At 44.9% G+C, this 9,875-nt stretch overlaps 2 protein-coding genes across 2 annotated transcripts; one reads left to right on the top strand and one right to left on the bottom strand.

Moving 5' to 3' along the window:
• Positions 1-3,856: 3,856 nt before the first annotated feature.
• Positions 3,857-6,278, bottom strand: LOC144701449 (uncharacterized). The gene is made up of 4 exons (XM_078573256.1): positions 5,612-6,278; positions 5,264-5,434; positions 5,079-5,209; positions 3,857-3,877 (listed from the first exon to the last, which is right to left on the bottom strand). Exons 1-4 carry the CDS (start codon positions 6,276-6,278, stop codon positions 3,857-3,859), a joined length of 990 nt encoding a protein of 329 aa, XP_078429382.1.
• A 915-nt stretch (positions 6,279-7,193) lies between these two features.
• On the top strand, positions 7,194-8,044 carry LOC144701312 (chlorophyll a-b binding protein 40, chloroplastic-like). The gene has a single exon (XM_078573104.1). The coding sequence runs from the start codon at positions 7,256-7,258 to the stop codon at positions 8,042-8,044; it is 789 nt and encodes a 262-aa protein (XP_078429230.1). The 5' UTR covers positions 7,194-7,255.
• Positions 8,045-9,875: the final 1,831 nt, after the last annotated feature.

Here is a 9,875-nt window from a genome sequence, read left to right as displayed (position 1 = left end):
TCCCCTTCTCCCAATCCATAATCGTTTTTGCCGTAACCAAGAATGGTCTACCTAAGATGATAGGAGCTAAACTAATGTCTCCCGATATCTTTACATCTGTCACTATAAAGTTTACAGGGATTTCACAATTCTCTACAGTGATCATGACATCGATTAACCTTCCCTCTGGTTGCCTAATAGTGCCGTCAGCTAAGAGTAGGTCCATATGAATTTCCTCCAACTCTCCAAACCCACTCTCCTCATATAATGCCGTCGGAATGATACTTATGCTTGCTCCCGTATCTAATAAAACTTTAGAGAAGGTGTTTCCTCCTATTTCGCATGTAATGAAAGGGGCTCCGGGGTCTCTCATTTTGATAGGGATGGCATTAAGAATGCTAGAGGCATTTTCAGATAATTTAACCACTTCCCTCGGCTTCTTAATGGTGCAAGAGTCCTTAAGGTACTTCTTTAGGGAAGGTGCACACCTAAGCATATCTTCGACGGTAACAGTCATGGTGGCTTTTCTAAAATTCTCTAGCAGTCGGTTTTCATAATCAAATATCGGTTTTTTTCTATTTAAAGCGGAAGGGTAGGGAACATGCTGCCCACTCGTAGAAGGTAGAGGCTCCTCCACGTAGGGGGGGTCCTCTCCTTCTTCCTCTTGTGGTTGGGTTCCCTTCTTAGAATTCTCTATAGAAGTCCGATAGGGATCCTGAAGTTCTTTCCCATTTCTCAATTTTGATATGGCTAGAACCTCAGGATCATTCCTATTCGTCTCATCATGAATGGAATGCTGCACATGATGCAAGTTGCATGGATTGATGGACGGTTTCGTGGGAAGTTTATAAGATGTGCAAGGAGAATCTAACGGTATACCTTGGTGTTCAGGTTGGACAGGTCTGAGGCTTTCTAGCATCTTCCTCATCTGCTCTTCAGCATCCAGCATTTGCTTCGTTTGAAACTCCATCATCACTTGCATCCGCATCTCCATTTCCGCCCGCAACTTTTGATTTTGCTTTTCGATCATATCTGAAATGACGGGAGTTAATGTAGAGAAATCAGGTTGAGTTTGAGATGAAACCTGATACTGTTGTGGAGGCCTGTGCTGGAATTGTTGTCTCTGCTGGAACGGGGGTTGAGCTGCCGTCTTGTTTCCTTGGTGGAAGGCCTCTCCGTTTTGGAAATTTGACCGCTTTTGACCCGCCCACGGTTGTTGCGGCTGGTTGAAAGCCTTCACCTCTTCTTCCATGGCTTGGCAAGCTCCATCTTCATGTTCCCTGCTAAAACAGAGAGAGCAGATCTTAGCTTTAATGATGGGAGAGTTACCTAGGAAGACATTCTTCAAGGTAGAGGTGAGCTCCTCCAATTTCTGGTTGGTCTCCCTTAGGCCCGCTTGTAGCTCTCCCTCCTTGGCGTTGACCTGCAGAACTCCTGCTCTCTTGGGCTGCACATTCCTCCCATTCTGATTGGCTCCAATCTCCTGCAAATCAGTTTCTGCAACTCTCTCCAAAATATCAAAAACTTCATCCTCATATGCAGTATAAAACGTTCCACCCGTGGCGAGGTTTACCTTGTTTTTCAGAAAATCAGAGAGAGACTCATAAAATATCTGAGCTAGTTGACATTGTTCAATTCCATGGTGAGGGCACTTCCTCAACAGATCATTAAACCTCTCCCATGATTCACTAAACGCCTCACCATCATGAGGATGGAAGTTGTGAATTTCCCTTCTATAAAAGTTAGTTTTGGAGAGAGGGTAAAATTTCTGCAGAAATTTTCCCTGCATCTCTTCCCATGAATTAAAAGTGATTCCTAAATTGCGGTACCAGGAAAATGCTTTATCTTTTAAGGTTAGAGGAAAATATTTCGTTTTTTAAATTTCTGTAGATATCCCTGGAACGTTTTGAGATGAACACCTAATGTGGAAATCATCAAGGAATTCTAATGGGTTTTGAGCAGGCAGTCCATTAAATTTAGGTAAGGAATGAATTAATGCATTGTCATATCGAAAGGAAATACCGTCACCGATGTTCAGATTTACATCGGTTTGACGCAAGCTTCCCGACGGTGTGGACCTATCCAGCATAGTCCTCCTCCTCTCATTCTGCTGGTGCATCTCTTCAGCCATATTTCTCTGCTGCATTTCTGGTTCTGTCACTGTAGAATCTGGAGTGGCGTCTCTAATGTCTTTCTCTGCAGACTTTGCACCAGCTCCTGAGCGTGTTACTACCATAAATCTACAGCAAACGGTTAGAATAACAATGAGCTGAGGATTGTCAAGTCCTGCAGCTCTAGAAAAATCAACAAAAATGACTGTAGATTTACAGAAATGACTGTAGATTCACAAAAACGACTCTAGGTTTAGAGAGATAACTGTAGATTCAAAAAAAAAACAAAATTTCTACTGTAATACCGTGCTCCCCGGCAACGGCGCCAGTTGATAAGCTCAGATTTTATGTGTTTTTTACTGGTTATTTAGCAGTTTAGACGTGTGAGGTTCAGAGCTTATGCAACAAATTTATAAACCTCACGGCGTAAGGCGAGTGAGGGTCGATCCACAAGGAGCAGGAGAAAACAGCAGAAATTTCCTTCTTTATTCAATAGATATGTCACTTATCAATTTAAAATAAATATTAAACTCTGTTAAATGATCCTCAGGAAAATCACAGAATTCCTCTTTAATTCCCAGTTTAGTCGAAAGATTTAACTGCTATTGCTCTGATTAAGTTAAAGATTTAACTTAATAGAGGCTGTCTACAGAGGAGTTCTCTGTAGACAGTACCTTTGCCCTTGGGGGCAAAGGATCAAACACCTTGCGTGCAGGGTACCTGCGCGCAAGGTGTTTGCGTGGCGTGGCTGCGCGTGCTGCGCGTGGCGGCTGCGCTGCGCAGCAGCGCTGTTGCATGCGGCGTGGCTGCGCGCGACGCTGCGTGTGCGGCGCTGTCACGCGCGGCGTGGCGGTGCGCGGCACTGCTGCAGCGGCGCGGCGCTGTCGCGGCGTGGCTGCGCGCAGCGGCGCTGCGCGCTGCGCGGCGCAGCGGCGCTATTGCGTCTGGCGCGGCATGGGCGCATGGCTGCGCGCGACGCTGCTGCGCGCGGCGCTGCGGCATGCGGCGGCGTTGCTGCGCGTGGCGGTGCTGCTGCGTCAAAGGGATTTTTTGGGGAACTTTGGGGAGGATGATCAGAACAAGAAAGAAACAAAGTTCAACTGAAATCAAATCTAAAATGAAACAATCCTCAGTTGGAAAACATTGGAAGATCTTGTGACTCTTCCAACCCAACCAAAATTGTCTGAGAAGAGAGGGATTACAGGGCTGAAGCTTGAGATTTCCCCACGTCGGGTGTCACGTCCTTGCGGCGAGGTGTGGTTCTTCAATCCAAGCTATCTTCAGTTTGTTCTTCCTCTCCAACTCCAAAAGCTCATCAGCTCCTAGAGGGTGCAGAAATCCTCTTCTCCAAGCCCTAGTTTCCTTAGAGAAAATTCTGAACAACCCAAAGTCCTCTCTCAAGAGAGTATTTATAGGTTTTCTCTTTAGTCATGCCCAGGGGCATTTTCGTAATTTTTGCCACTTCGAATTTTTGCCCACTTCTCTTGATCCTCCTCTCTTCCTTGATCTTCTTAACCTGTTTCTGAATGTTCACTAGCCATAAAATGTTAAATATATTCCACCTGATTCAAAGAATCAAGTGGGGTTAGTGATTTCATAAAACAATACATATGCATGAACTTAGCATGAATTCACAAGATAATTGTAATGAATTTAAACTTAAGAACTTGATTATTTGATGACATATTTTAGAGTCATCAAACACCCTGTTCTGTCATAGATTTCTTGGAGAGACTTCATTCTTTCAGGTCTGTTGGGAAAAGACTCTAAAGAATCCTGACCAAGATCTGCATTGCCAGAAATTTTTGACAAAACCTCAGGTGTCTCAGAAGTTTCAAGTTCTTCTTTGAAAAACCCTGTTCTGATGAGTTTGGCAACAATAACTCATCTCCTCTTCTCAATGCTTCTTCACTTTTCCAGATCCAAGTACTTTCTTCTTCAAATATCACATCCCTGCTCACAATTATCTTCCTTGTGATGGGATCATAACATCTGTAAGCTTTACTTCCAATTTCATAACCTATAAAGATCATGGGCTGACTCCTGTCTTCTAGTTTCTTCAAATGACCACTTACATTCTTCACATATGCAAGCGATCCGAACACTCTAAGGTGCTATATGTTGGGCTTTCTTCCTGTCCATATTTCATATGGAGTCATCTTCTCCAGACTTTTGGTGGACGATCTGTTTAGTACATGAACACATGTACTTACTGCTTCTGCCCATAGCTCCAAGGGAAAATTATTCTCTTTGATCATGCTTCTCACCAACAACATAAATGTGTGGTTTCTCCTTTCAACTAATCCATTGTGCTGAGGAGTATATGTAGCAGTCAACTGCCTCTTTATTCCACATGTGTCATAGAACTGCTTGAATTCTTGTGATAAAAATTCTCCTCCCCTGTACGTTCTGAGACATTTGATCTTCAGATCTTTCTCATTTTCTGCCAACGACTTAAATTTCTTGAAAGCAGAAAACACATCTGACTTGGCTTTTAACATGGAAACCCACATGAGCTATGAAAAATCATCAACTATTAGCAGAAAAAAACTTGTCACCTCCAAGTGATGTTGGAAATATTGGCCCACAAATGTTTGCAGAGACGAGCTCTAGAGGCTTCATTGTGATGGTATTGCCTGAGATTGGAAATGATTTTCTGACCTGTTTTCCCTTGATAAAACTTTTGCAAGATTTGTCAGAAATATTGATAACAGGTAATCCATCCGCCATTTTATATTTGAACATCAAATTCAGAGTGTGAAAACTCTGATGACAGAAACATTTGTGCCATAGCCATGATGACTTGTCAGTTTCAGCAGTAAAATAGCATGTTTCAACAATATTCAACTTAATCATATAAAGTTTCCCTGCTGATTTCTTTACCTTAATAAGTAGTACTCCTGAGGCATTATGAATGATAAGTGTGCCATCCTTCATGCTCACTTCACACCCATTTTCATCAAATTGACCAAGACTGAGTATATTCACCTTCAATGTTGGAGTGTACAGCACATTCTCTAGCTTAAATGTGTCTCCATTTGCACACTCGACTTTCACCGTTCCCTTTCCTTCATACCCGATTACTGAACTGTCTCCGAATCTCACTACGCCACTTTCATCTGAATCAAGGTAAGCAAAAAACAATTTGTTACCTGTCATGTGAGATGTGGCACCTGTGTCAAGGTACCATAAGTCTGAGACTGAAGATTCGCCACATAGTCCTTGAAGAAGGACATCTTCAGCTTCATCGGAGATGGCCATGAGGAGAGCTGAATCCTCTTTTCCCTCTTCTGCTAGATTCATCTTCTCTTCATTCCAATCCTTCTTCTTGTCTTTTCGGCATTCTGACTTGAAATGGCCAAATTTTTGACAGTTGAAACACTTGATCTTGGATTTGTCAAACGGCTTTTTGACATCCTCATTGGAAGAATTAGAGGAATTTTTGCCTCGACCTCTTCCAGCTCCTCTTCCTCTTCCTATTCCAGAGCTTCTTCCTCCTCTTCCTCTTCCTGCTGATTGACCAGGATCATCTTTTTTCGTCCTAGCCTTAGCCTGCATCAAGAGAGCTTGCTCCTCCTCTCTTGATTCACGTTCATTGAGCCTTATCTCATGAACTTTGAGAAACCCAACAACCTCTTCCATGGTCATGGTATTAAAATTACCAAATTGCTCAAGATGTAACGTCAAAGAGTCATACCTTGACAGTGTAGCTCTAAGAAGCTTGCCCACCACTTCTCTCTCAGGAAGTCTTTCTCCAAGACTCCTCAATTCTCCCACAATCTTTGTAAACTTGAGGGAAAATTCTGCTACATTTTCCTCCTTCTTCATTGAGAGGTTCTCGAACATTCTCCTCAATCCATGTACTCTGGATTGAATTACTCTTTCCACTCTAAGATTTGCTACTTGGAGTATTTCGCAATTCTCGTTAGCTGTCTTCTTGACATCCAACTGATCCATTGCGTCATCTGAAACAGCTGAGAGAATGATGGAAAGAGCTTGGTGATCTTTCTTTCTCTGCGTCTCTTCGTCGGTGATCACTTCCCAAAATCCACAAGCTTCAAGGTGTACTTCCATCCTCATAGCCCACTGTCTGTAATTCGTATTAGACAAAATGAGTAGAGGTGTCTGACCTGATGAAATCTTCAGAGTGTCAGCTTCAACAACCGCTTGCTTCTCCATAACTACCATTGACTCTCCTCTCCTCGGCATTTCTTCAGGCCTTAGAGATCAGAACGCTCTGATACCACTTGTTGGCTTCAGAAGAGTCGACAGATGTTCCTTGGAAGAACCCTTAGATCACTCAGGAAGAGAAGATTGAGAGGTGGAAGAAGTAGGAACAAGAGAAAAATAACAAATGTCGGTTGACGTTTTGACGTACTCAATCACACATTTCAACAAACAGTTCACGGGCATTTATAAGCCCATATATTTACAAACTGAAAAAACAAACAGATACACGTAGCTCCATGTGGCCCAATCAGAGTTAAAATAACTGTATCTCCGTTGGGCGGTTTGCAACCATTCATCTTGATCGAACAGTCCTCGTTATTGCTGAAAAACAAACTAAAACAAAACCGTTAAGTTTGTTATTCCTCGGCGAGCTTTCCCGCTGCTGATCATCAGGATCAATCTGGTCTTCAGAGGGATCAAAAAATAGAAGGATAGAGAGAGAGGGAGAGGGATCGAGAAACAGGAGAACGATAGAGAGAGAGGGAGAGGGATCGAGAAATAGGAGAACGATAGAGAGAGAGGGAGAGGGATCGAGAAACAGGAGAACGATAGAGAGAGAGAGAGGAATCGAGAAACATGAGATGGATAGAGAGAGAGTGAGAGGGGGAGAGATGGGGAAATAGGAGAAGGATAGAGAGAGAAGGCGAGAGGGATCCAGAGAGAGAGGGTGGGGGATCCGGAGAGAAAAAGAGAAAGAACGAGGGGTTAGAAAAAGAACCAAAGAGATACTTGGCCGAGAAACAGAACTGATATCTGGACTGGATGAGGAAATCTCTCCTCGTCCGCTCATATCCTCGATTCGGGGGTGCAGGGATTCTGAAGATAAATAATAAATAGGAGAGCTTCCTCAACAGGGTCATCCATCAGCTCTCCCTGACCAAGCGCATCAACCACATCGCAGCTCGACCAACGCAGCTCCATCGACGGTGGCGAGCATGGCCCTCTCCTCCCCCTCCATGGCCGGCAAGGCGGTCAAGCTCTCCCCCGCCGGCTCCGAGGTCTTCAGCGAGGGCCGGATCTCCATGAGGAAGACGGCCGCAAAGCCCAAGCCCGTCTCCTCCGGCAGCCTCTGGTACGGCCCCGACCAGGTCAAGTACCTCGGCCCCTTCTCCGGAGAGGCTCCGTCGTACTTGACCGGTGAGTTCATCGGCAACTACGGCTGGGACACGGCCGGGCTCTCGGCCGACCCCGATACCTTCGCCAAGAACCGCGAGCTGGAGGTGATCCACGCCCGCTGGGCCATGCTCGACGCGCTGGGCTGCGTCTTCCCCGAGCTGCTCGCCCGCAACGGCGTCAAGTTCGGCGAGGCGGTCTGGTTCAAGGCCGGGTCACAGATCTTCAGCGAGGGCGGGTTGGACTACCTCGGCAACCCCAGCCTGGTGCACGCGCAGAGCATCCTCGCCATCTGGGCCACGCAGGTCATCCTCATGGGCGCCGTCGAGGGCTACCGCGTCGCCGGCGGGCCGCTCGGCGAGGTCGTCGATCCGCTCTACCCCGGCGGCAGCTTCGACCCGCTGAACCTGGCCGAGGACCCCGAGGCCTTCGCCGAGCTCAAGGTAAAGGAGATCAAGAACGGCCGCCTCGCCATGTTCTCCATGTTCAACTTCTTCGTGCGGGACATCGTCACCGGCAAGGGCCCCCTCGAGAACCTCGCCGACCACCTCGCCGACCCAGTCAACAACAACGCCTGGGCCTACGCCACCAACTTTGCCCCCGGGAACTAAGGTTTCGTGGGGGCCCTTTTATACCCTTGTCGGGTTCTTTGCCAAATCATGCACATGGGGACATCTAGCGGATGGTTTTATGGGATCGTCTGTGTTCCGATTTTGTAAATTATCGCTCTCAAGATTTAATGAATCTCAAATTTACAATCATATATAATCTCAAATTCTCTCTCTGGATATCCCTCTCTATCCCTCGCTCAATCTGTTTATCTATGTCTATGGCTTCACCTCTATCGCCCCTCTTTCTCGTTCTTGATCCCTTGCTTGAAATAACCCTCTTTCTCCCGCACTCTCTCTCGGTCTCCTCTTTCTCTCGCACTCTCTTTCTTGGTCTCGCTTCTTTTCTCTCTCAAACATAAACTCTCTCTCCTCACAGTCTCTCTCTCTCTCTCTCTCTCTCTCTCTTTGTCGCACTCACCTTCAAACTCTCGTACTGTCCTCCATATCTCTCTCTCGCCCTCTTTCTGTGTCCCACTCTCTATCTCTCTCAAACACACTCTCTCCCCTCGTAGTCTCTATCTCTCTTTGTCCCACAAGCTCTCTCTATCTTTGTCGCATTCTCTCTCTCTCACTCTCTCTCATTCTCTCTCTATCTCTATCTGTCTATGTGTCTGTGTAGCCCTCTCCCTCTCTCCCCCACAATCTTTCTCTCTCCCTTGCCTTCTGACTTTTCTGGTCTCTATTCTTTCTTGACCTTGTTTTCTCTCCTCATTCGGCCACTTTCTAGGACTTTTCTTCTCCATCTATTATCTCTCTTTCTATCGGCTATTTCATTCTCTCAACCGCCGAAACGCTTGACTATTCGACCACTTTCTTTACTCTCTAACTCTCTCTTCCTCTCTTCTCTATGACCGCCAAATTCGGCTTCTCTCAAAACCTCTCACCTTGACTTTCTCCAAAATTGACTTTTTCCTAACTATGCTATGTGTTCTTCTGCCACTTTCCCTTAAACAATCCACGTTTCATTTGCTTTTGTAACTCCATGTTTTATTTCCACTTAAAAGGGTTATGGGACATCTGTAAGAACCCTTTTTCTTGAGTTTATTGTGAAGTTTTGGTTATTGGAGAACAGTAATATTCTGGTGATAATGGCAGCAGAAGGGACAATTGCAACATCTTGTCCTCTACAGTGATCAACTTCTTGCGGTTCACTACTCCCTTTCTTAACACTTGTCCCTTGACATCATTAACCACACCTCATATCTCACCCCCATAATCTCCATCTCTCCTACATTATTCTATCTTCTTCATATCTTCATCCCTTCTAGCCTTACCCCATTTATGTTGTGAGTTCACTTTTAGCATTCCACTTACACCCTTCTTCAAATATAACTGAATATTTTCTCTCGTTAACCAATTCTTTCACTCGCATTATATACCTTTCCTACGCCTTCTCGTATTCTCTTTCATACCCTTACATGGAGCAGAAATTCAATGTCAATCAAGGCCATTCTGTCTCTCTCTCTCTCTCTCTTTTTCTCTTTGTCGCTCTGTCTCTCTCTGCCTCCAATGTAAAATTAATACCAAATGATATTGATAAAATATTCCGTGAGGGTAATCCAAATGAGTTGAATCCAGTAAAAGTGGACTAACACTGCGAAGTAGGGATTTAATCCAATAAAACTGTACTAACACTGTGAAGTAGGGAAATGACAATGACATATCTAACTCAACGGAAGTAGAGTATTGAGAATACCCAAGAAACGTTCCACATAAAAAAGCTAGTATGGTCAACAACCAGTCGGAGAAAATCAATTATTATCAAAGATCACAAATCATCTGATAGCTATGGTGTCATAAGGTACCTCAGAGAGCGAGCCAATATCTTGGT

This window comes from Wolffia australiana, chromosome 3 (genome assembly GCF_029677425.1).
Source record: "Wolffia australiana isolate 7733 chromosome 3, ASM2967742v1".
NCBI classification, from domain to species: Eukaryota; Viridiplantae; Streptophyta; class Magnoliopsida; order Alismatales; family Araceae; genus Wolffia; species Wolffia australiana.
Note: the sequence above shows the minus strand (reverse complement) of the source record. Positions and strands in the feature narration are given on the sequence as shown.